Source organism: Mastigoproctus giganteus, chromosome 1 (genome assembly GCF_048544385.1).
Source record: "Mastigoproctus giganteus isolate SK-2022 chromosome 1, ASM4854438v1, whole genome shotgun sequence".
In the NCBI taxonomy this organism is placed as follows: domain Eukaryota; kingdom Metazoa; phylum Arthropoda; class Arachnida; order Uropygi; family Thelyphonidae; genus Mastigoproctus; species Mastigoproctus giganteus.
The window spans coordinates 109,020,931-109,048,168 of record NC_143575.1 but is presented as its reverse complement, the minus strand read 5'-3'; the positions used below and the strand labels follow the sequence as shown (position 1 = coordinate 109,048,168).

General features: G+C 38.2%; 1 protein-coding gene across 3 annotated transcripts in view; it reads left to right on the top strand.

Annotated features, from left to right (window-relative positions):
* The window catches only part of LOC150091094 (tRNA N(3)-cytidine methyltransferase METTL6), a 70,468-nt gene extending 60,832 nt beyond the window's left edge, over window positions 1-9,636 (top strand). For all 3 annotated transcript variants that reach the window (XM_090381818.1, XM_090381808.1, XM_090381799.1), the window contains 2 exons: window positions 398-539; window positions 9,384-9,636. In XM_090381818.1, the coding sequence (XP_090237944.1) occupies window positions 398-539; window positions 9,384-9,526 (285 nt within the window). In that variant the 3' untranslated portion in view covers window positions 9,527-9,636. The remainder of the gene's footprint in view (window positions 1-397; window positions 540-9,383) is intronic.
* Window positions 9,637-27,238: the final 17,602 nt, after the last annotated feature.

Genomic DNA, 27,238 nt, shown 5'->3' with positions numbered 1-27,238 from the left:
AAGAATATTGTATGTAATATAAGTAAATGAAGTGAGGGAAGTGACATTGGTTGCTTATTTTTTAATTTAATTTAAATTTCATTTATTTTTTGGCACGTGCTATATAAGTTTGCTTCCTTGCATCATTTTACCAATGTTAATAGTCATTACTTTTGCCTTTTTTGTTTTATTCTTTTAAATTATATTTAGTGGTTTAGTATTTTGGTAAGCAAAGCAGACAAGTGTGTACTATAGCAAAGATGCCTGAACACACTACAGTAAACTTTGTTCCCAATTTCCACTTCTCAGGGGCATCCAGTGAGGACAGTCTATACATATAGTATATACATATATACGCTAAACACAATGTGCACTATTATGTATATATAAACAGTACTTCTCTGTGTGTCATATACAGGTATTGAAACCAGGCGGTCTTTTATTGTTCCGAGACTATGGCCTCTACGATCAAGCTATGTTAAGATTTAGCCCTGGTCATAAGCTTGCAGAGAACTTTTATGTAAGACAAGATGGAACAAGAGCCTTCTATTTTTCTGATGGTAAGTATCTATCCTGTTCAGTCATAAAAAACTTCAAAATTTGTTACCATAACCAATGAATTCTAAGTAACCTCAGTTTCTTCATCAGAACATGGTTCATTACACAGCTGCTTTGAATATGCAGTGGGCCTAATTGTGTACCCTGGAAAAAATATGCTATATGGTGCATTTGAGTCCCACATAAATATTGCTTTTCTTCAGAGAAGCATATTATGAATGCTGGTAATACACCACAGATGATTCTTTCTTGATGTATTTGTTTCTATTCTTTTCTTTGTTTTTTATTTATTTATTTATTTATTTTTTTTTTTTTTGTGATCAAAAGGATGAATAGATGAAATGCTCAGGTGGATGAATGGTGCTCTAACAATTTTTGTGTGCCAAAACAAATCTATAAATAGTTATCTTTTTGACTTAGTTTCATAGTGTTCACTGAAAGCATCATGCTAGACTAATCCTTTATGTGAGGACCATAAGGCATAAACTATTGAATTCACCATTGTTAATTAATAAAGAGATGCCAGATTTGCTTGTGTTCAGTAAAAGACAATCCTGACCCTAACAAACTTTCCTGTGCCATAAATCAATTAAAACAGGACTAAAAGTACCCTACAAATATGCTGTACTTCCAAACGGCTGTGCTACAAATTGTAAAGCTGGTTGAACTTATATAGGAGCTTTTATGGTTCTGAGGTGAAATCTCTACCATTTTCCCTCCATTGCAATATACTGGGTTTGCCATCTAGCTCATTTTAAAAAGTCCGAGTTGAAATTCTGTCAGCGACTAGTTAATGTGCCAAAAACTACAAAAAACAACTGATCAACCAACACATTGCACAACCAGTAAAGAGTAAAAGTGGCATATTTTCTTTTTTGTAATCATAGTTAGAGTGGGGTAAAGAAAAAAAAAGCTTGTGTGCAGAGAATAAAGTCAAAGTAACATGCAAAATTGAGAATGGAAGAAACAGTTGATACTAACAATGAATTTTATTTGGTCAACTTTTGATAGTGCACACATTCTGGGGAGTTCTAAATTCTGACATTGACACTACTTTGCATCAGGTCATTTTCTGAAATCTGTTAAGTTGAATTTTCTTTATTGCCTCAAAATTATTGTTTTTGTTTAGCTGATTAATTTGGTGAATTTATTGTTTACTTGGCCTTCAAAGCTGCTTAAATAAATCCAATGTCAACTTCTGCCACCATTCATTCAAATTCTGCTTCCATTGTTACAGTATTGCTACGTGGGCAGTTTTCTATATAGTTTGTGGGAGTGTAAACAACATCAGAAGTGTTTTTTATTACATCCATTAAACTATAAATTTATTGCAAAAACAAATGTGATTTTATAACATAACTGTATTACATTACATAACTGTAGTCCATTTATCAATGGACTACAGTTATGTAATGATGAATGATTGAAAAAAATTCAGATTATCGATAATCTGAATTATCGATATTGTGACAGCCATAGTTATTTAAACAGATTTCAGTTTTTATTCTTATTAAGGAAGTAACATTTCAAAAAGCATAGTGGTTAGAGGGAGACTGCATTGAATCTTTGTTATGAAAATTCCCGCCGAAGAAAATGTATGCTCTGCTTCACAGCTTGTAGGCTTGATGGCCCTTAATGCATCGTACAATCGATCTAGATTTTCGCTTCTCTCTTTTTTTTTTTTTACTTCGTACATTGTGAATTCACTGCCTGCATTGTGAACATAGAGGACTTACTTAAGGACTCGGAAATTTTTGATTCCAATTTGCTCATCTCACGATAGAGGCAGACATTTTTTGAAATCCGCTTCGTCATCTTCATTTACGTTGCCCTCATCTGGAGTTTCTTCTGCACTACTTGTATCCGTAAGCGGTTCAGGAAACAATCGTAAATATATAGAAGTGGCATATTTCTTTAAGGAAACTGGAGAAGACATCTTGAAAGTGTCAGAAATTTGTTCATTTATAGCTTTAGGATCATGAAGATATCACAAAAGGAAAACAGTATTTTGAACTCTTCTAGATTCATACCGTTACTTGAGAGAAAGATGCATTTGACGAGCTATTCCACTAGTTTTCTTTGTCAACTTTTTAAGAAGAAGCATCATAGATTTGTCTGCTTTCAATAAGTTTGCATCTTCAGAGCAAAAAAGAAGTTAATACTATTTCAACTGGCCTTAAAGTGTCACATAGACTCTTGACTGTGGTCCAATCTTTTTCAGAAAATTTTTCAAAGCAGCAGATTTCTAAAGTTTGTGTGATGCAGGATTTCAGTTTATAAAACCTTTTGCGTGTTTTAGGTAAACTGTTCCAGTGAATTCTGAAATCAAGGATTAATTGTAGCTCATTTCCGTGTTCTGATTTCACAAATCCTTGGAGAATTTCATTTTTTAAAGGGAAAATCTGAATGTATTGCAAACTTTCTGCAATTTCCTGATCAAACCAAAATAATTGTCTTTAAGTGCCAATGACTGAATATTGTCTTCTTCGCTGTCTTCATGAACATCATATTTGTAAGTATCTTGATCTACTTCATCTTCTCTTCTTCATCAGTGACATTTTCCTTATAAAGAAAGTCCAATACAGCAAGATGAATGCCATGCACCAAACATTCTTGGTGTTCCGAGAGTATTTCTTGGCCAAATTTGACCATGACAGATGCACCATCGGTTGTAGAAGCTGTGAGGTGCTCATTCATGTTGAGTCCAAATTCTTTTAATCTGATATTGACCAACTCCTTACATTTAGTGCTATTTAGTGATTCTCTGATTAATATTATTCCCAAAGACCAATGCTCATTTTCATCATTGACATTTATGCTTGTAAATCTTTTATTTTGAAGAGATGTATATTCATCTAGAGTGAGGGAAAATCGTTGACCATTTTTAACTTTCTCTTTGAATAAGTCAGTTAATTCCTTTTTCTTTTCCTCGTAAAATAAAATAACCATATTATATCTTCCACTATTAATGTATTAATAGTGGAGGATTATCGATTCATCCCTTCATTTTTTTGAACTATTTTGTATAAAGTCACCTTTTGCAATGCGTTTAAAACCGAAACCATCAATGTTAGCCATTTTGGAGGCTTTTTTCATTGAAAATTTAGTTTTATAGAAGTCAAGGGTTTTCTGTCTTTTTGTTGCCACTTCTGCACATCACTCAAATCAATATGGTGAACATTCTTTATGTGACAGGCTAATCCTGTTGTACTTATATGTTTTATTGCATATGTTACACTTAGCTTCAACACTACTAGATTTGGTACAAGAGTTTCAAACATTTGACTTTCTTGGCACTATTAGGCCTATATAAAAAAAAAAATAAAGTAATTTAATTATATACTGTGTGAAGAAAAGTTTTGAGTGAAAAATAACATGTACCCTAACCACACAACATTATGAATAATTAAATTTGTGGCACTTCAGCCAAATCTTACGCTTTCGTGCTTTGATTAATTACTACTTAGACTAATTTTTACAGAATTGGTAAACTGAGAACATGCTCTACAAGAACCTCTAAGTAATATTGAAGGGCTGCAACATTCCTGGCGTGCACTTATAGTGCAGAACTGAAATCGATTAGATAAGTGACAGAAATTGAAACAAAATCACAGAATTGAAATCAATTAGATAAATGATAATAAACAGACCATCTCATGGGGCATAAGTAACGCAAGTAACTGACAGCTATAGGTCCCGTAGAGGGCAAAACAAAACATTTTCTATTACTAATAAATCTCATTTAGCGTAAACTTAAAAAAAATCCGTAAGTGATCTGAAATTATTGATAAATTTGTGCGATGATTATACGATAGTTGACTTTCATTTATCGATAATATTTTATCAATTGTATGCACTAATACGTATATGCTATGTACATAAACTACTTAGTACATAAACTATGCTATTCTAAATGTGCATAGTACATTTAGAATAGCATAGTTTGTACTACCATCAAATAAGTGGGATTAGCATAGTGTTTTATTTTCATATCCTTTGGTTTCATACGTCGCTTTAAATTAAATTTAGCCTAAAATCATGCCTCAGACTAGAGCAGCAAAGCAAAGAGCTCAAGTAGCAGGAATGCTTCAGTTTGAGGGTGAACTGTCAAAGGCAGTTCTCCTACAAATCAGGACTTGATTATGTGCATTACTTGTTCTCTTTCTCTTTACTGTCATTTTCTTTAATTTCCCTATGTCATTACAGGCATTTCCTATGTCTGTAATGACATAGGGAAAGACATTCCCTATGTCATTACAGACATAGGAAATGTCTTTCTCTGTGTTTATTGCAAAGAGCAAGAGGAAGTGTAAATTCAGCATTCTGATGGGCATATAAGGGAACTTGAAGAATATGGTTGATACCCTTGAACTATTAAAAGAGAGGGACCTATCAGGCACACAGCTGCCAGGCCCAATGCTGAAACCCATGATCCAACATTAGATAACACAACAACATCCTCCACATCAGAGATCCTTGGCCACACAGGAAGTAGCTATAGTTGGTGACTCAATGCTCAGAGAAATGGGAAATGAATTATGAAAAAGAACAAGTAGAATAGAACCTGGATCCTGGATATGTCAGCCAGGGGGCTAAAGTTGATGACGTAGAGCAGCCATCAAAAGGTGATATTGTTGTTTGCATTGGTACTAATGTTATTAAAAGTAGGAGATCCGAGGAGTTAATTAATAAGTACAGGGCAATGTTGGGGGAAAAAAGTCTTTGTATTCAATCCTGTAGAGATGCAAGACTTGTGGTGGTAGAATTTTTCTCGTGATCTGTGCTTATTAACAAAAGAGACTTATTTCTACAAAGATAGAATACACTTAAATAGAAGGGATGCAAGAATACTTGCTGATGCTATCAAGACACTGTCCATTAGGTGGGTTGTAAAACTGCCAACTAGGGAAGAAACAAAGATTGATAGATTAACAGAAGCCACGGGCAGAGATGTAAGTAATGCTTGCACTACTTCTGTTGCAACATACAACAGCCTGAAAAGTAAGGTGCCAGGGATTTCAAAGCCTGCTGTGGATCCTCATTTAACAAAGGGTTACAGGGTTACTAAGAGGGAAAACAGGTGCATATATAACCCACATGTTCACCAATGCTAATTACAATCTGATGAAACTGAAGTACTGGTCAAGTCATCAATGGCAGAGATCTGAAATATCAGAGATATGGTTTGCTTAGACATGAGGAATGCAAAATTGAAATATAGGAAGTACAATGTGTACAGACAAGACATGATGAAAGGTTATACTCTTAGTTAAAAAGCATATAAAATCTAAAGCTGTGCATTCATTTGACATGGGTGGTGAGTGGAATGTGGAGTCAGTTTGGTACGACAAAAACTGGGTGTTGATATGGGATTTACTTAAAGACATTACTACTGTTAAGAGCAAAGGGAAGGGCTTTTGCTTTCATAAAGGTGACTAGAATGGTTTCAGACACTTTAAATTCTATGCAATGGGACCAACCATTGATGTTACCAAGAGCAAATTCAAAGTATTCAGAGAAGTAATCGCAGATGCTACTAGGCTTTTTATACTAAGAGGTACTCTTCAAGGCATTGACCTGAATTGATATCAGATATACTGATAAGACATTGACTAGACTGCAATCAAGTCACAAAAGAGGTTAGGCTGGCTAAGCCAATCACCAGCAGAAAGTATGGTTGAGCTGTTGATGATCCTGCTCAGGGAAAAAATAGAAAGAAAAGTAGCAAAGACCTCTACTTATGTAGGCACTAGAAGGAAGGGAATAAATCACATTGGCCCACTAGATGTAAATCGCTGAACTGTTGCTGACATACTGAACAGGTATTTTACATCTACATTTACATCATACTACATTGCATCTGAAAGATATTCCTTTCATAACAGTAAAATAGATTTGCCACCATTCACTCATTTGGAGGGGTCTAGATTTAAATGTTGCTGTAGATTGAAGGAATTCTTAAAGAAATGAAGAGGTGAATTCTTAAAGAATTCACTCTTCATTTGGAGCTGTAGTTTGCCAATCACCAGCAGAAAGTATGGTTGAGCTGTTGATGATCCTGCTCAGGTTGCTGACAGACTGAATATTGCATTTTGTCAATGATATACAGGAATTTTTTGCTAGCAGGGATAAGGAGGTGATTATTGCATTGCACAAGGCAGTGGATAGGCTACATCTTGAATACTGCATACAGGTCTGGAGGCCTCATTTTAGGAAGGATGTAGAGTGCTGGAATGAGTGCAGAGAAGGGTAACGAGATTAGTGAAGGGAACAAAAGGTTGTTCTTACTATGAAAGGCTTCAGTTCTGCAAATTTCAGCCTCTAGGAACTGGGCACCTGCAAGGCGATCTCATTGAGCTTACCCAATCCATTCAAAGCTATAATGCTTTGGATTGGGTAAGCTCAATGCTGATGGAATCCTTCCTGTTGCTCAGACTACATGGGTCTGTGTCAATTTGTTGCAAGACAATTCATTGTATGACAGTTCAGTGTATGTGACAATTTAGTGCATGCCAGTTTGGTGTATGAGAAAATTTGGTGAATGACATTTCACTGTATGTAATCAATTTTATGCATGCACAATAATCCATTGTATCACACAGAGATCAGAAATTAACAAAATCAATGAAGTAAAAGGTTTAGAAAAGAAGAGAAATTTTGGCAACTAAGAAAGGAGGAATGCAGAAATTTAGAATAAATAAAATAATATATTTTTAACCATTTATTTGGTATAAAAGGATTCATGCTGATCCTTCTTAATAAACAGGTTTTGTGAGTACATGCATATTTCAGCATGACTCCATATTGTGACACCTTTAATCCAGCATAAGATTATTTAGTAATTTTTATTTTTTAAAAAAAATTACTAAATAATCTTATACTGGAGTGTGAATTGACTGAAGATTGGGGAACTAGAAGAAAATTACTGGCACCTCAACCAGGTAAAAGGAACAAAAATGAAAATTATCACTGTGGACATTGTTAAAGCCATATGCTGTTTTAGTAACACGGAGAGTAGTGAAGCCAGAAGAAACTCATTCACACAGAAACCACAGGGAAAGAAGGTAGGTTCCTTTTTCTGTTATGAGGAATTTTGAAAAATAAAAAATAAATAAATTTATTTATTTATTTTTCTTTTATTTCCTTTTTTTATTTATTAGAAAGTGTCATCCCTGGCACTTTTTTAATATGATCTAAAAAAGTAGAATGTGCATTAAAAAACGAGGTGAATAGTATGCACCATTAAAAATATAAAATATCAAGGATGGTATCATGATCACTAAATTCACCATTTACAGCATGGCATGTTAAAAGTTTTCATTTTCTGTCTTGCTTTGCCATACACTGAATTCTCCCAAAAAAATTCACTGAATCATTGTACTCACCAAATTGTCATAGCCACCAAATTGTCACGTACAATGCACCGAACTGTCATACAACAAATTGTCTTGATCTAAATTGACATGATCCCAGCCTACTCGTGAGGGCACATAAATTCAAATTGAGGTAGAATGGTTGCATAATAGATGTCTGTAAGTTACCTTCAGCCAGCAGGTGGTCGATTGTTGGGACAAACTTCCGTCTGTTGTTGTGGACGTGGGTAGTTGAAAAAATTCAAAGACCTAAACAAATTTTGAAGGGAATGAGCAAGTGAAGTGGGAAGGTTATTATTATTTTTTCCCATCTCTCTTTTGCAGATGATTTATAAGCTAGCTTGTTGCACAATTTGCAATTACTAATACTCATAACTTGTCTATGCAGAAAATTGTGAGACACATTCTAAGTCCATAATAATAAGAAAAAAAAAAGACTTAAGCAAGTGTCAGATTCTGAATGATTATGGAGCTATAGAGTTTTTAGTGGTAAATTAATAAAAATAACAATAAGGCACATACACCTAAATGAATAAATGTTTTCCCTAGGTATATGTCTAATTTGTTATTTATTTATTTATTTTTTTAGCATTCCAAGCTCCATAGTCGTTTGTTGAAATTGAAATCATCATAACTTAATAATCATTCAGTATAACATACTTATTAATGTGGGTTATTTATTTATTTTTTTTTTTTCTTGGTTTGGACTATTTTTTATTTCTTCTGAAATTGATCCCAGAATTTTTTACACGTACTTTTGAAAAATTACTGTAGAGTTTCAAATATTAAAAAAATAATGAACTGACATGCACCTAATATGAATACATATTTTACTGTAGTATGGGGCTGCTCAATTCTTATTTATTTTTTTGTTATTTTTTAACATTCATCACTCCACTTCCATTTTTTAAAATTTAAACAGCTATAGCCCTGTATTCATTCAGAATTTGACACTTGTTTATGTGAATTTTTCTTTTTATTTTGAACCCCAGAATAAATCCCAGAATTTTTTTTTACATACTTTTGAAACATCCTGATGAACACAAGATACAAAATGTTTTTTGTTATTTTTTAACATTCATCACTCCACTTCCATTTTTTAAAATTTAAACAGCTATAGCCCTGTATTCATTCAGAATTTGACACTTGTTTATGTGAATTTTTCTTTTTATTTTGAACCCCAGAATAAATCCCAGAATTTTTTTTTACATACTTTTGAAACATCCTGATGAACACAAGATACAAAATGAAATTTGTAATTTGTTTGCAAGTCACAGACAAAATTAAGATTTTAAAAGCTGTAGATAATTAATAAATAATTTTATGGTTGATGTACCACAACTAAGGGAAAAAATACATCTATATGGAAAATTGCCACGTTCAAGGTACTAAATATTATTTTCTTGTTTACGTGAATTTATATTGAACTAAAACATTCATAATATATATAAAATGTATTTTATATTCCTTTAGTTTTCTTGGAAAAACTTGCTAGAAGTACAGGATTTGAAGTAATTTCTAACTGCTACATAAAGAGGGAAACTGTTAATGTGAAAGAAAATATATGTGTGACTCGAGTTTTTATTCAATCAAAATTCCGCAAGCCACACAGTTGACAAAAAAAAAAAGTAATGTATGATTGCTGTAACATTATTGATGTATCAAGAAATGTATTTATTCTATTATCTTTTAGTTTCTGTATTAATTAAATTTAGTTTAATTTTAATATACATGAATCTTTTTTACTGTTGCAGACTATATATGTGTGCGTGCGTGCGTGTGCGCGTGTGTGCGTGCACGCGTTCCACAATTTTTTTACGATATAAAATCACTCGTTGAAATATTAAGCCTCAATGAATCGTTGCTGCTTTAACACCTCTTCACACTTAGGCAGATTATTATTTTTTTCAATTTGTAGATATGTATATGTTTTATAAGATTACATATATACTCTACGGGCCTCTGTAATGGTGTAGTGGTGCACCACTTCACTTGTTTGGAGAGGTCTAGATCCAAATCCCATTGAAGACTGAAGAAATTCTTAAAGACCTATTTAGTTAATGCTATAGATAGTCAATATCTGGCAGAGGAAATAGCTCATCCCATGGATTATTCTGAATTTTTCAGCCCATTAACATGCACTTATACAAGCATAGCACATGACAGATCCATGTAAATTGAATTACATATATCATAAGAACTGATACAATGATCTGGGTAGCTTGATGCACCAAAATATGAATAAATAAATCCAAAGAACAACATATATACACTGAGATAGCTGTGCACTAGGAACACTTGACTAGCACCTGGTTGTGCCACCTTTATATCTAGGTGTAGCGCACCTAGATATATCACAGCATAGATTCCATGGGGTACTGGAGGATATCCACAGGTATGGTAACCCGTGCAGACCACACTACATCCTACAATTTCTGGATATTTGATGCTGCTAGATGCAGATGTCCTCCAGCCTGTTCCACAATGTCCTATGCATATTCAGTTGGGGGCGAGATAAGGCAAGTTTTGAACATTGTAAGACAGAGAACTTGCCAGAATGTTTGTAGAACCAGCCCAACACTGCTGCATCTTTGTAATATGGAGTATTGTTATTTTGTAAAAGTGTCTTGGTTGTACGGGAAAACTCTTTATATTAGGTGCACATGGTCAGAAATGATATACTTGTATGAGTCTCCAGTGAGATTAAGTAGGTTGAAGATAGATCAGAGCTGGGTGCAAGGAATATACTTATATTTCAGTAAAACTTTTGATACTGTTTGACACTGGATCAATGTGGCATTAGGGGAATGTTACTACTGTGGCTAAGGAATGGTTAAGTTGTAAGAGACAAAATAGTATAAATGGCCATTCTCTTTGTGGACTACTGTTACGAGTGAAGAACCACAAAGTATTGGGCTCCTTACTGTTTTTAATATGATATTAATGGAGGTATTTCAAGTTCAATGTCCGAGTCTGTTTCAAACTTGGACATTAAAGAGATGGGCAGGGTGGTCCACTGTTTCAAAAAGATCTAGATAAACTAGATCATTGGGCTATGTAAATGATATACATAACTTTGCAAGGAGTGATTATCTCATTTTATAAAGTAATGGTTAGGCCACATTTGAAACACTGCATATAGGTTTTGGAAACCTCATTTTACGAAGAACGTCAATCTATTGGAAAAAATACAGAAAAGAGCAATAAGGTTAGTTAAGTGCAGAAAAGCATTAGCATTAGTAGAGGCATTTGATGCAAGAAAGCAAGGTTATGCAGCATCAGCCAAAAAAAAAATAAAGTAAAATAAATAAATAAAAAATAACCACTTCCACTTCACCCCTCTGTTCGTTCAAAATACCTGTCCAGCTGAGCCTTAAACTTATTTAGGCTATCAACCTCCACTACAAGGGATGGAAGTCTGTTCCACCAACCAACTACCCGCTGGCTAAAGGCAAATTTCCGCACGTCTATCCTACATCTGTCTTTCCTCAATTTGAATTTATGCCCTCTCAGGTGATTATTCTGAGCTAGAGGAAGAATTCCATCAGCATTGAGCATGCTCAAACCATTCAAGGCTTTATACACCTCTATCAGATCACCTCGCTGGTGCCTAGTCTCCAGACACTGTAATTTGCAAAACTTAAGCCTTTCTTCGTAAGAGCACCCCTTTGTTCCATTCACTAATCTTGTTGCCCTTCTCTGTACTCGTTCCAGCAGCTCTACATCCTTCTTGAAATGAGACCTCTAGACCTGTATACAGTTCTCTAGGTGTGGCCTGACCATTGCCTTATACAAGGGAATAATCACCTCCTTATCCCTGCCGGAAAAATTCCTGTATATCATTGACAATACTCCCTGAGCTACTCTTGCAGCCTGTCTGCACTGCTCAGAGAACTTCATATCTGCCTGCATAACCACCCCCAAGTCCCTTTCATTCTCTGCCACTGTCAGTGTAGTACCACAGAGTTGATACGTTGCTCTGGGGTTGCTGTTTCCCATGTGTAGTACTTTACATTTGTCAATGTTAAACTTCATTTGCCACCTCTCAGCCCATCTGCTCAACCTTTCCAGATCCTGTTGCAACAGCATAGTGTCAGTAGTGTCCTTGACAACCCTGCCAACCTTTGTATCATCTGCAAACTTGGACATTAAGCTTGATATACCATCATCAGTATCATTTATAAATACAGAAAACAATAATGGACCCAACACTGAGCCCTGAGGGACTCCACTAATAACATTCGTCCACAGTGAGCAGTGTCCATTGATTACCACTCTCTGTCTTCTTCCCCTCAACCACCCCTTTATCCATAGCAGCAATTTGCCTCCAATGTCACACTGCTCCAATTTGTGTAGCAGTCTTCCATGTGCAACAGTATCAAAAGCCTTTCTAAGATCCAAGTATATAATATCAAAGCTATTCCCTGCATCCAGTTCTTTTGTGACTGCATCATAATATCCAATCAAATTGGTCAGGCAAGACTTCCCCTTAACAAAACCATGCTGTGTCCGAGCTATAACTGAAGCCTTGTCTAAATGATCCTGCAGTGCTTCTTTAACCAGTGCCTCCATTAATTTTCCTGGAACAGAAGTTAAGCTCACAGGTCTATAATTACTTGTGTCAGCCTTTGATCCTCCTTTGTGAATTGGGGTCACATTTGCACATTTCCAGTCTCTGGGTACCTCCCCTGAGTTCAAGGAAGCTCTCATAATTATGGCTAAGGGTTTGCTTACTTCCTTTGCTGCCTCCTTTAATATAACTGGATAGATCCCATCCACCCCGGGTGCCTTTCTTGTGTTTATCTTCAACAGTTTCTCCTCCACTTTACTCCCAGTTATTTCAAGATTCTGTAGCTTACTGCTAGAGTTGAATACACCTCTGGCATTCCCCTCGCTGAATAACTCCTCATGTGTGAATGTCAATGCAAAATATTCATTTAGTTTGTTAGCTACCTGAGCAGGGTCATCAACAGTTGACCCATCAATATCAAGTGGACCAATCTAATTCATCCCCTTCCTTCTAGAGTTTACATAAGTAAATAACTCTTTGCTGTTTTTCTTTGCATCCCTTGCCAAGGATTTCTCGTAATCTGCCTTCGCCTGCCTAACCTCCTTTGTAACTTGGTTGCACATCAACTTGTATCTATCATAGGCTTCTGTGTCATGTGTTAATTTGTCAGTATCCCATGCATTTTTCTTCTCTGCCATATGCCTCATTAGTTCATCTGACATACATTTTGGCCTAAACCTTGAACAATATTTCTTAGTTGGTATGTAAAGCCTAGTAGCTTCCAAGATTAATTCTTTGAATGCTTCCCATTTTGAATTTGCTGTTGGTAACATCATCAGTTGGTCCCACTGTATAGAATTTAAATACTGTCTCAGTCCATCGTAGTCGCCTTTACAGAAGCAATAACCCTTCCCTTTACCCCTAATGGTAGCTACCTCTTTGAGTAAATCCCACTTCAGCACACTGTGATCACTGCCACCTAGTGGTTCATTTATCTGCAGATTCTTAATGCATGAAGAATCACTGCTGATAATCAAATCAAGAGTATTACTCCCTCTAGTTGCCTTCCGAACATGCTGATGTAGAAAACAATCATCCAATAAATCCACAAAAGCCCTGCTAGTGTGTGAGTGACCAGCCCCCAAATTCCAGTCAATATCTGGGAAATTAAAATCTCCCATAATAAGACTCTCTGATTTACTGGCCCACTCTATTTCCCTGTACAGTTTCTTATTATACTCATCAGAGTCATTAGGCCTATAGCACACTCCTACTCTCAATTTTGATCTCCCAATGCTTATGTCACACCAAACTGACTCAACACTGCACTGTCCAGCGATGTCGACTGGCTTCACTTCCTTGGTTTTTATGTGTTTCTTAACTAATAGCATAACCCCTCCCCCCTTCCTATCCTGTCTATCCTTTCTGTAGACGTTGTACTCCCCAAATTGCAGTTCTGCATCCCTTATATCTGTGTGACACCACGTCTCTGATATCCCAACAATATCTGCCTTTGATGTTTTGAGCAATACCTCAAATTCATCAAATTTATTTACTCAACTCCTAGCATTGGTGTACACGCAAGTATACCTGCACCTGTTTCTATTCTTAGCTACCCTAACACAACCCATGTGTTTACTTGTACCGCAATGGCTCCCAGCGGTCTCTGAAATATCATGCATCTTGTTTTTCAGGCTTCTGCTCATTCTAATAGAAGCAGTGCGAGAATCTCTTTCACCTCTGCCAGTGGCTACTATCAATCTGGTCTTTGTCTCCCCCCAAGCTAGCAGTTTTCCGACCCACCTAACACTGCCTCGATAGCATCAGCAAATATTCTTGCACCCTTTCTATTTAAGTGTATCCCATCCCTGTAGAAGCAATCTCTCCTGTTAACAAGTACAGTCCAGGCTGAAAAAAATTCTACCCCTTGAGCCTTGCACAATCTTTCCAGGGCCGAATTGATTGACAAGGCTCTCAACCTATACTCCCTCCTATCGTGTCTGGGCAGAATTGCAGACACTTTCAAATTCAACCCTAATTCTCGGCTTTTGTTCAACAGTGACCTGTACTTGTTAAGTAATTCTGCCGGTCTCCTACGCTTAGTATTGTTATCAAAAGAATAGCAAATTGCAGTGTCTAGAAAATAGCTGTGCATGGTGATCTAATTGAAATGTTTAAGACTCTAAAACGGTTAAATAAAATAAATGCTGGTAACATCTTTAATCATTTGAGACCGTGCGCGCGCACACACACACAAGGGGGACTTGAATTATATATGGGTAGTTTCAGAATAGATATGGGGAAATTTACTTTCTTCCAACAAGCAATCAATTGTTGGAATAAAATTCCACCTAATGTTGTGGAAGTGGGTAATTCAGATAAATTTAAAGGAGGATTGGACAGATTACCAGAAGAAAGACAAAGTGAGTAAAATATTATTTATTTTATTATTTTGCCATTATTAATACAATACCCCTTATCCAGAGGCTTTCTAGATTTCAGGTCTTTAGCAATAGAATTTAGAACACGTGCAAAATAAATAATCTTTTATTAAAATTTTTATTTATCTTTTATAACTTTTAACACCATGAAATAAAATTTATCTAGTTCTTTTCTAATAGTTTATGTGAATATGGCCTAAAGAAGCATTTTTATCATGAGCAATTTCATTTAGGCATGTGTGTGCACATTAATTTTCATATTTCAAGATTCTCTCCCCCCCCCCCAGAAGACTGCTAAGTGGGAATGATGAGCACATATCATTTTATTGTTGGCAAAGGGATAATCTGCCTTTTCGATTTCCACTGATACTGCAAAGAACAAAGCTTAATTACAGAATAAAATATGTCAGTATTCGATATTGCAATTCTTTTTGGAAAGATGTAATTGTCATAAACTTCTTTCAATAAATAAATTTTATGACATATTAATGCTAATCGAAGTTGGAAGGTAATGCCTTCTAAGATCAGATTAGTTGCAATGCAAAATTTTAATTAACTTAAAAATGTAGTCAACAGTTGTAAAGTTCTAACTTTAAAAAAAAGAAGGACGAAGTTAAAGAAAGCCAACACGAGAACCACAGCAAACTTCGGGACTCGTTTCTCCCTGCACTCTCGGTAAACAGTTGGTGCGTGTTATCCGTAGTGGTAGTAGAAATCAATAACAATATATTGATTAGTTTTTCCTCATTATTAAAAGCAGATTATTGGAGTTTATGAATGTAATGTCTTTGCTGCTGAAATTTACTTATGGGAACACCCACACGACTGCCTCAGTTCTTATCCCCCCCCTTCCTGCTGTTAAAATGACTTCTACAGACTGCATGTTTTCCTATTTTAAAACAGCAGCCGGGAGGGGGTAAACACCCTGAGACTAAAGCAGGCTTGAGGGTGTATCGGTAAATAAATTTCAGCCCAATCATGAACTCCAATAATCTGCTTTTAATAACGAACAAAAACTAATCAATACATCGTTATCGATGTATTGATTAGTTTTTGCATTGTTGGTAAACACACATCTGTGCGTGTAGATGTGTGCGTGTAGAAACTGGAATAGTGGGAAACAAGTTTGTCCCAAAGTTTGCTGTCGTTCGTGTGTTGGCTTTCTTTACCTTAGCCAAAAGAAGTACACTTTCCAATTACATTGATTCACTTGATATCAATGGTTTGACTGTTGATAATCCTGCTCAGATTTCTGGCAAACTGAATGAGTATTTTACATCTGCATTCATTGAGGAATTCTTTAGGGAACTCAATGCCAGAAATTTATCAAACTTAACGGCTAAATGATTTTGTAATAACTGCGAGGAAAGTGGAAGAGAAATTGTTGAAGTTAAAGATAAGAAAGGTGCTTAGGGTGGATGGAATCTATCCAGTTATATTAAGGGAAGCAGCAAAGGAAATAAGCAAACACTTAGCCATAATTATGAGAGCATCTTTGCATTCAGTGAAAATCCTTTTGGACTGGTATTGTGCAAATGTATCTCCAATCCACAAAGGGTAACACGAGTAACTACACACCCGTTAGCTTAACTTCTGTTCCGGGGAAAATAATTGAGTCACTGTTTAAAGAATAATACAAGATCATCTAGACAAGACTACAGTTTTACTTCAGAAACAGCATGGGTCTGTCTGTTAAGAGGAAACCTTGTCTGACCAATCTGATTGGATACCACAATGCAATGCAGTCACAAAAGAACTAGATGCAAAAACTAATTTTTATAAATTATACTTGGATTTCAGGAAAGCTTTTGATACCGTTGCAAATAAAATCCTGCTGTACAAATTGGAGCAGTGTGGCATTAAGGGCAAGTTACTGCTGTGGATAAAGGGATGGTTAAGTGGGAGAAGACAAAGTGGTAATCAACTGAGACTGCTATTCGTAAACTAATTTATTCCGTTCCCCAGGATTCGGTGTTGGGCTCATTGCTGTTTTCTATATTTGTTAATGATACCGATGAAGGCATATCAGGCTTAACGTCAAAGTTTACAGATAATATGAAGGTTGGCAGGGTGTTTAATGACATATGCTACTGCAACAGTATCTAGAAAAGTTACACAGATGGACTGAGAAATGGCAATTGAAGTGAAACATTCAAAAATGCAAAATACTGCATATGGGTAGCAGTAACCCCAGAGTAAAGTACTAGCTGTGTTGTACTACACTCAGGGTAGTGAAAAATGAAAAAGACCTGGGGTAATTGTACCAGTTAATATGAAATTCAGTTAGATATGAAATTCTCTGAGCAGTGCAGACGGGCTCGACAGGACAGCTCGTGGAATTTGTCAATGATATACAGCAATTTTGCTAGCAGGGTCATGGAGGCGATTATCCCATTGTATAAGGCAATGGTCAGGCTAAGTCTTGATTACTGCATACAAGTCTGGAAGCCTCATTTTAGAAAGAATGTAGAGCTGGAACAGGTATAGAGGTCCACAAGATTGGTCAGGAGAACAAAGAAGTTCTATTACCAAGAAAGGCTTAATTCTGCAAATTGTAGCACCCGGAGACTAGGTACCTGCAAGTGAGCAGGCTCTCAATGCTGATGGGATCCTTCCTCTTTCTCCGACTACACAAGGGGACACAAATTCAAATTGAGAAAGGATGGTTGCAGAATAGATGTGCAGAAGTTTGCCTTTAGCCAGTTAATGGTTGATTGCAGGAACAAACTTCCATCTGTTGCTGTGTTAGTTGACAGCTTACATAAATTCAAGGAAGAACCGGACAAACTATTGCGGGAATGGATAAGTGAAATGGGAAGGGGTTTTTCTTTTTCTTCAACCACCCATTTGCCATTGAGGCAAATGGGTGGTTGAAGGGTGGGCAGCAATCAACAACTTCATTGCTTAAAGTAAACTTCCTGCAATCCATTCTAAACCACATTGCTGGTAATTAAATGTTTCATACCTTTAAAATGATATAACAAAAAAACTGAAATGGATGACCAAATAATTGATGAAGTTAATATCAGAAAAGAGGGCTGCTTACGAATACTAAAAATCTTGAAGGGATGCTGTTCAATATGAAATAGTATAGTATGGGACTACCTATTTGGAATCCCAAAATTACAGGTTTGACACAAAACCTGTTTTGTTTGTTTTTTTTTTAATCAATTATGTGATGTGTTCTAGCATTATTCTGCCCACCTGTATTTCCAAACGTAGACTGAATACTATGGTACACCACCATACCAAATTTTGTCCCGCTTCATCCCAAGCTGCATGAGTTACACCACATTTTCTGTGTTCTTTTCATTTTGTCAAGCAGTGTAATTGATCTACGATATTTTCCTTAACCAAATACAATCACTTCTGCTATAACGCAAATTTGCTCAAACACGACTGATATTACAGAACAATGCAAGTATAGCATGATTTTCACATTTGCTCATGCATGATTTCGGCTGCGAGTAACACCAGGTGAACGAAAAACCCAGCACCAAGCTGAACATAGCGATCTGCACAGCTTTTTTTTTTTTTTTTTCTTTTTTCTTTTGTAGTTGTTGGCGCATCGGCTTCTGTGACCATAATGCACCTCCCAAGGTTTTTGCAGTACTTTGATCCAAGCCTGAGGCGGGATTCGAACCTGCAACCTTTGGGTTGCTAGGCAGGTACTTTACCCACCCGGCTAGCCCAGTCGGCAAGATCTGCCCAGCAAAACATACAAGTTTACGAAGCTTAAAAAATGTCAAATGTGTGAGAGTTATATTTCCCATTTACTGTAGTTGTATTGGTCAGATATCATTTGCAGTATTCACAAGAGAACAGGTGATATGATAGGCCAACTCACGTTTTCAGGAGCTCACATTTTTCTGTTCGAATAGAAATTTTGTGTGGCGGATGGCATGGGCAGAGGAGCACATTTCTTTAAGTCACTACCATGAAACAAGAACAATTTGCAGTTCCTGGTTTATTGGGCGCTCCTGTTAGTGCAATCTAATTATAAATGGGAAGTAAACTGATATTTTTGCATTTGCAATAATACAATAGCTGGAATTCTGTGGGTTTTATGTTATGTTTCCCCTCCTTCCACAAAATCTTCAATCATAAAAAACAGATTTTTCAGAATCTTCTCTTCATTCCTATTTTCAATGCACACAATTATTATTGCGTATCTCGCTTATGCAATTTGTCATGTCTGTCGTTATTGATTACTTATCTTTTTTACTGTTTTAAATTTTACAATCCAAAAAAATGTCAGTGAACAGAAATATCAATTAGGATGTATATGTTACAGTGCTGTATTTACTGTAATGCTGACCGGGCTAGCCAGGTGGGTAAAGTGCCTGCCTGCCAACCCAAAGGTCGCGGGTTCGAATCCCGCCTCGGGCTTGGATCAAAGTACTGCAAAAACCTTGGGAGGTACATTATGACCACAGAAGCCGCTGCGCCAACAACTACAAAAAAAAAAATAATAATTTACTGTAATATTTATTTATTAGAAATTTAAGATGTTTAAACCAGCACTGGCGCCTCCGTAGCCAGATGGGAAGGATCAGCAGTGCGTAGCACACGCTTCTTGATTAGACCGGGATTCGAGCCCGTCACCACCAAATACGGAGGATGCGGAAAGGTCAGAGAATGACCACTGCACCGGAGCAATATGGCTTTAGTTGCTAATGCTCCTAAAAACCAAAATAACAACAATAACATAACAAACCAGCATTAGAAAATTTTATTGGGTTCCTAACTTTTTTTTTAATGTTTTACTTACCACAACATTTTTTTGAGTACTCTGCACCTATCCCTATTTTTCCATAAGCCCTGTTGTTTTTAATGCATGAAGTACCATAATACTTAGATTTTTAGGAACACATGTTCCGCTTTATAGCTAAGCTGTCCATAATTTCTTGAGGCTAAAACGGGACAGGGAGAAGAAATGTTTAGAAAGAGCAGAAAAAAAATATTGAACAAATGTTTTTAGGCCGACGTGAGGAACTGCACATTATCAAGTTCATACCAAGAATATTTTTTCAGATGAACGTATTTTGCATAAATTTTGGTCTTTTAAGATGTAAAACACTCCATATTACAATATTGCATTATAATTAACATGGCTTTCAAGGTTTCAACATTTAATCTGGATTTCTCCTATGGAAAATATTCTAACCACAGAAGCTGTACTTCCAGGTGCCTCTACCTGTGGTATCATGAATGACTACTACCTACAATGACAGCTATCCTATGATATAATCAAGATTATAGGTTATGCTGTGCCAATATTTAAGCGTTTTTTTGTTTTGCTTTTTAAACGGGACAAAAATGACATTTTTACTACAATGACGGGATGGCTGGTACATAGCAAAAAAAATGTCACTGTTCCGTTGAAAACAGGACGTATGGTCAGCTTAGTTATAGCAGAACTAAGTATGGACAGGTCTGTTCGAGAAAATTTGGTGTGCTGTCCAAAAACTCCTTATGAGCAGTACAGTTGGTGGGATTGCCGTCCTCCCTGCACTAGGTAGAAAAAGACCAGAGTTGGAATCTCGTCAGTGACAGGAGCAAGTTTTATGGGTCTTTTTTATAATGTGGCTGAGAGTGTCAGGCGAGGTCAGATGGTTTTTCTCATGGAAACGGATTTTCGTCCATCAAATAAAAAATCGGCCTCAGAACATTTTACAGACAATATGCATGGAGCAACATGGCCTCGGTTGCCGATGCCCCTAAGAAGTCAACAACAGCCTGTTTGACGACGTGACTTAGTTGGTCTCAGGCGATGGTAGCTGGTTTTTTCTCCCGGAAACTCTGGTTTTGTCTAGCATACAGAAAATCGGCCGCAGAAAACGTAATTTACAGACAGTATACAAGGAGCAATATGGCCCTAGTTGCTGATGCTCCTAAAACCCTACAACAATGGTCATTTTCAGAAAGGCAAAGCTATTGAAGTCAGCAGCAACTTTGCTGTCAGTAACTGGTGTGGGGATGACGTTGATTATAACCACCGTGCTACAAGGACCCGCAAATAGTGCCAGTATGATAAACACGAAATCCTAAGACCATTCTCAGCCAATCCTTAGGTAATTCAGATAAAATCGAATCCTGCCTTACACTCATTGACAGTGAAATGCAGTTAGGGGTTTTACCAAACCTCAGTTTAAACAAAAGAGGGAGGTCCTGTATATTTGTTTCCTTTCATTTCTAGTTGTTTTTTTTTTTTTTTTTTTCGTTTTCTATGGTCCCAGTCAGAACCATTTATGATTGGGACAATACACTCAGTGACCACCGAATTGTGACCGCTCCATCCATGATGGAGGACTACACCGCATAGCTCGCAGTATAAAAAGCCGAACAGCTTCGAATGCCAGATTAGTTATGATTTGCATCTTGTCATGCAATTAAAAGCGGTAAAGTAACAGTTATGAGTAGAACCACATTTACATTTCTCAGGGTCTGAGCCGGTAATCTCCAGTGGAACCCACTTTAAAGATACCAGAGTACAAAAAAAAACTTGCATATATAAATACAATCAGGAAAAAAAAATTGATTTTTACCGATCTGTTTAAAACAAACATAATACTGTGAAATATAAAGAACATATTTCATGATGGTTCATTTAAACTTTCTTTAAAATTTTTATTACCACTAAACTGTTAATTACTCATTGTTCGTATATTTTCTTTACACTGCATTTCAATCTCTTCTTTGGTCTTCACTTCCTCTTCTCTTGTTCTTGCACTTCTGTTTTGTTCATTTATATTTTTGCTACGTGCAAAAAAGGCAGTAGAGCATTTTTTTTTATTTTTGAATTTGATATTTTTCTCCTTGCCTCTTTTGTTTAGATGCTCCAGCTTCATATTTATGCTGCATTATTAACTGCTAAATTAAACTAAATTTCACAGTTTCAGATCTCAGCTTATATAGATTCTGAAATCTGTGTGGTGCAATTAAAATAGTTTCTGTAGAACAAATAAAATTTCCATATAACGAACGGATTTCGAAAAAGTATGCAATGTTCACACCTCTGGCCTTTCGGCAATAGAGTTGCTGCTGTAGAATGGATGCGTTAAGAACTAAAGGGACATTCCACAATTTAGTGGTGTCCATAATACATTTACAACCGACTCCCACATACTGTACCAAGAAGTGCTGGTGAACTGCTTTGTTGTGTTCATAGCCAGTGCAAAAGATTACGGCATATTCCCGTCGCAGATAATACGCCGTGGTCAACCTGTGTGCTACTCTTACACACTATCAAAGAATTAGGAGTGACTTTCCGTTATTCTGGAAATTAATCTGTCCTTTCCAAGAAATGAGTCGTCCACACTTTCAGTAAAGTAAATTTCACCTGTCTCTGTTTACATGGTAGGTACAAGTGGGCCCTAGTTTAGTTTTTTTAAGGTCCTTGCCGCCGAAATCTCAGGAAAGTAAGCGGCAGGACCTGCGAGAGTAAATCTAAGTCTACTCGGTTCCTGGTCTGCCTCCACGGGACTAAAGTGGGGCAACGTTGGGCCTCAGTAGGGGTCCAGCCGCTAAATGACCAGATTAGCAACGATACACAACACTGCACAAATTCAAGATCCATACACTTTTAAATCTTTGGCTTTCCCAGCAAACTGGCACACCCATAATGAAAGCAACGCGGAGATGTGTAAAACTCCTGGTGCCACTTGACATCAACATACTTTAGGGTTCAGGTGCAGCCAGCTGATGAGACTAGTGCACAGAGGGTGTCCCCAGGGCTCTGTCCTGGACCCCTTTTTTTGTAACATTGTTTTAGACGAATTCCTGCACACCAATCTGCAAGACGTCTCCACCCAGGTGTATGCTGATGATCTGATTCTTACCCTGGCGGCCGACAACTAGAAGACGCAGCAAATGAAGCCCTTATGACTCTCCAACTTTGGGCTGAACAGCACCACCTGCAGATTTCACCGGACAAGACCAACTCGATTTTACTGAAGGGAGCACTGCAAGTCACCAGATCTCCCCTAATTAAAATCTAACAAACTACCATAAACTATCCACAGGGCTGAAATACCTGGGAGTAATTCTAGACAGAAACTTATTATTCACCCCACATCTGATTTATCTCCACCAAAAAATAAGAAAATATAGTGCCATGGTTAACAGAGTTTCTCAGTGAGAACAGTCTCACCGAGAAACTCTGTTAACCATGGCACTATATTTTCTGGGGCTTGAAACGGCGAACACTAACCCTTTACAAAAAGCAGTATTATGTGGCAGGAGCTTGTTTTCCCAAAGCGACAACTGCAGTAAATACAAGAAAATTAGAATCAATCCAGCACACCATCCTAATTTCCATCACTAGAGCTTGCTGCACGGTCAGCACACATGCCTTGCAGATGCTGGCCGGTGCACTACCCCTGGACCTGGAGGTAGTCAAGTGTGGATTACTACATTATTTCTCCAATGGCAGATCCCTTAAATGCATTGACTTCACCACCGACCCTACAAATAGTGTCAGAGTGGAAAAAGCACGACTCACCCTTCACCTTCAAAGGATATGGCAACTGAGATGGGACCAAACCACAAAGGGGATCCATCACCAAGAAATTCATACCTGAAATCTGAAGAATCTACCCAGAGGTACCCACATGGTTCTCACCACCTCCACGCCACCTATCTTCTCATGGGGCACGGGTCTTTCAAAGCTAAATTGGACGGGTTTAGGATTGTGGAAGACCCGAACTGTCATTGTGGCTCCCCCAGAGACCTAGGAGCATCTTCTCTACCACTGTGACATTTACAAGGACCTTGGGCGCTATCTTATGACGAGAATTCACTACATCCCCATGAATATGGAGTTCACCACCTGCTTGACACAGCTGAAGAATACACATTTTTCACCACCTTTGCAAAGGACCTATTCCAGAAGCAAAAAACCCTACCCAGACACCAAATCGGAGCAGATACCCAAATTGGACTCTTTACCAACAGTGATAACATGTTCTCTACTGCCAATTCCTGACGGCGATCTATACTGGGCTCCCTTGGCTGGTACCTTTTTCTCCCTTTTCCCCAGTGGGGGGATGAGGCAGTCCTGTCTCCTTCCCTCCCTGCCAACCCTTATCCTTCTCCTGGTGGGGCACAGGCCTGCCTCACTGAACATCCAAGGGGGTACAGAAATATCCTGTATCCCCTTGGTAGTACAAGGGGGACAGAAATATCCTGGGATAGCCTTCTCAAGGCTACCCCAGGATATTTCTGTCTTTTCCCCACAGTCTTCAGTCTGCCCACCGACTCTGCCTAGTACGCCAGTGTATATCCCACACAAACTGCAAAAACTAAATTTCATCCAAATTAAACCGCATAAACTTCATTTGGCTTGTCTAATTCCAGCCCTCATCCTTACTAAGTTTTTTTTTTTTAAGGCCCTAGCCACCGAAATCTTAGGAAATTACATGGCAAGACCTGCCAGAGTATATATATGCTACTGGCCTGCCTCCACGTAAGTGGGGCAACGTTGGGTCCCAACCAGTGGTCCAGCGGCTAAACGACCAGAAGAACAACAGTACACTACACTAAACAATCCAAGACCCACACACTCTGGCATTTACAGCATACTGTAACACACCACAAAGTAAACTACGTGGAGATGGGGGAACTCCCTTATTGTTCGGGTGTCTGCGTGGTAGCACAGTGATATCGTCACTGTCGTCCCCATGCTGGGTGGAAAAGGCCCGGGTTCGAATCCTGTCGATGACACAAGGAACTTTAATGGGCATTTTTCACTCCATGGCTGAGTTAGTCAGTCTCAGATGTAAATAGCAAGGTTTTGGCCCCGGAAACTGGGTTTTTTTCCGTCCAGCAAAACAGACCAATCGACCAGAGAACACACGCAATTTACAGACACAAACACGAGTTTATGTAATCAGTTACGGGGAACCCTAATATAATATTTTTTTGTAGTACAGTTCGGGCGCGGTGTGGTAGATAAAACCACATTAATGGTGAACAGAAGAACCATGGACACAGCCCAATGGACCATCTTACTGACTATTACCTTTGTGGTCCTTCCCGGGATATATACAACGTATTACTGATGCGGCATGGCCCTTTCAATCCAGAACTCTCCAACTTTGCTTTCACAGAGGATCCACTGTTTCTGCGGCAGAATCGAGGACTAGAATCAGCTTATGTTTGAATGCCTAGAATATGAGGACCTCAGAGGCATGTTGATCACATGAATAAGATTCCTTTCGAGGGGACGAGAGTCTCATCTCCTGGACACAGAGGAGGAATACAAAGCCGTAACAAAGTTTGCTTAAGACCTCTTCGCAAGGAGGAGAACTTTAATAGCTATCTACCAAAACTGAGAGAAAAAAGCCTGCAATCAGCAGCCAAAGATCATAATCAAATGCTACTCAGAGAAAAAGAAACCACCCGACACTGGGTTGGAACTACACCACCAATAACTTCACACGGAAGTGAACACAACTCCCGGACGGGACTCAACCCCACATCTGACAGTACACTTGGAACAGGAAGAATGACAACACACCGGACTGGCACTACTTCGCCATATTCAGAAACACCAGAAGAGATGACGACAGATCACCAATCGTGGATGAGACCCAGTTCCAGGAAAGAAAACCCATTTGGACTAGGATGGACTCCTGTCCACTTGATTGAAACGCCCCCAAACCTAGGAAAATCACAACAAAGACCTAGCACAGCTCTGCAGGGCCAATATGTCGGCCATATTGGCCCTGCAAACCACACTCCCTTACGTGGTCCTACCATCCCATTTTTCCCCAGCAGGTGGTGAGGAGACAGTTTTCAGCCTTCTCGCCTCCCCTCTTTTCGCCTGATGGGGGCATGGGCCTGCCTCACTGACCATCTGGGTTGTCTTCCCTATCGTCTTCCCCATACTTCTGTCTTTCCCTCCAACTATCAGTCTCCCCCCTACTCTGCCTAGCACACCAGTGTATACCCACTCTGGTGCATTTGGTGTCAAAATCTAATGACATTCAAATCTAAATCGCAACTGCATAAACCTCTTTCGGCCTCTTCTATTCCGAGCTCTTAACCCCCCCCCCCCTCCCTGTTTTTTATAAGCCCTAGCCACTGAAATCTCAGGAAACAAGGTGGCAGAGCCTGCTAGAGTAAATATAAATCTACTGGGTACCTGGCCTGCCTGCACAGGGTAAAGTGTGGAAACGATGGGTTTCGATAGGGACCCAACGGCGAAATGGCCATAAGAACAATGGTACATACACATATACACAGCCCTCACACTTTTTAACCTCTGGCCTTGACAGAGCCTGTCTCACACTCACAATGAAAATTACAAGGAGATAGGGGAAACCCCTGGTGCCGTGAAATCCTAAACAAACTTTACACGTTACAGTTCGGTTGACCACGAACAAGCTTTCCTGGGGAAAGGTCATTCTGCTCTACAAAAACATCGCAGAGTCAGATGACAATGACTTGGCAGGACTCTATAAGCAACATCTTGGAAACTACCTTCAAGAGACCAGACCTAGGGCGTACCCCCAAGCAGCAACAATTGGGGACAGAAAATGCTTGCTACAGTACCATGGACAAAGAACAGCCTTTCACTGCACAAGAGCTTGCTGCCGCTGCTTGCAGGATACGAAACAAGATACACCTGGAAATGATCTTCTCGAACAGGAAATCGTCAAAAAAGCGATTGAATATGAACCTAAACTAATACTGGACCTATACAACCATTACCTAGACTCCGGGGAATTTCTTCAGACTTGAAAATGGCGAGGGTTCGCCTAATATTAAAGAATCTGCGGAAACCACAGGAGCTCTCAGAGTCATACAGACCTACTGCCTTCCTGTCTGTACTCAGTAAAGTTTTGGAACAACTCCTTCGATCAAGACTAGAGGCACACTATGAGTTTGAAGGGCTTGCGGCATCGAATCAATACGGCTTTAAGACAGGCAACTCCACTGCTTACACACTGCAGAATATTACAGCAGCCAGAAACTGCGAATCTAAATACTTTCTTGTCATCTCCGTGGACTTTGCAAGAGCATTAAACGCCTTATGGTAGACGAGTGTCCTGGGTCGTCTCCGACATGCAAAGATCCCGGAGAACCTCTACAACTGTATCAAATCTTATCTAGTAAATAGGTATATCATGGTGAAAACCTCCTACAGTCAACTGACATGACAACTGCACCGAGGATGTCCACAGGACTAGGCATTAGGGCCCCTGCTTTGGAATTACGTGTTGGATAACTTCTTAAATATTTATCTCGGCGAGGTTCAGTCGCAGGCTTACGCGAACGATTGATACTTGTGCTAGGGCAGACTCTAGGGCACTCTTGGAACCCATGATTGGGAAACCTATTGCAGGATTGGACTTCCCACAACCAGCTAAGCA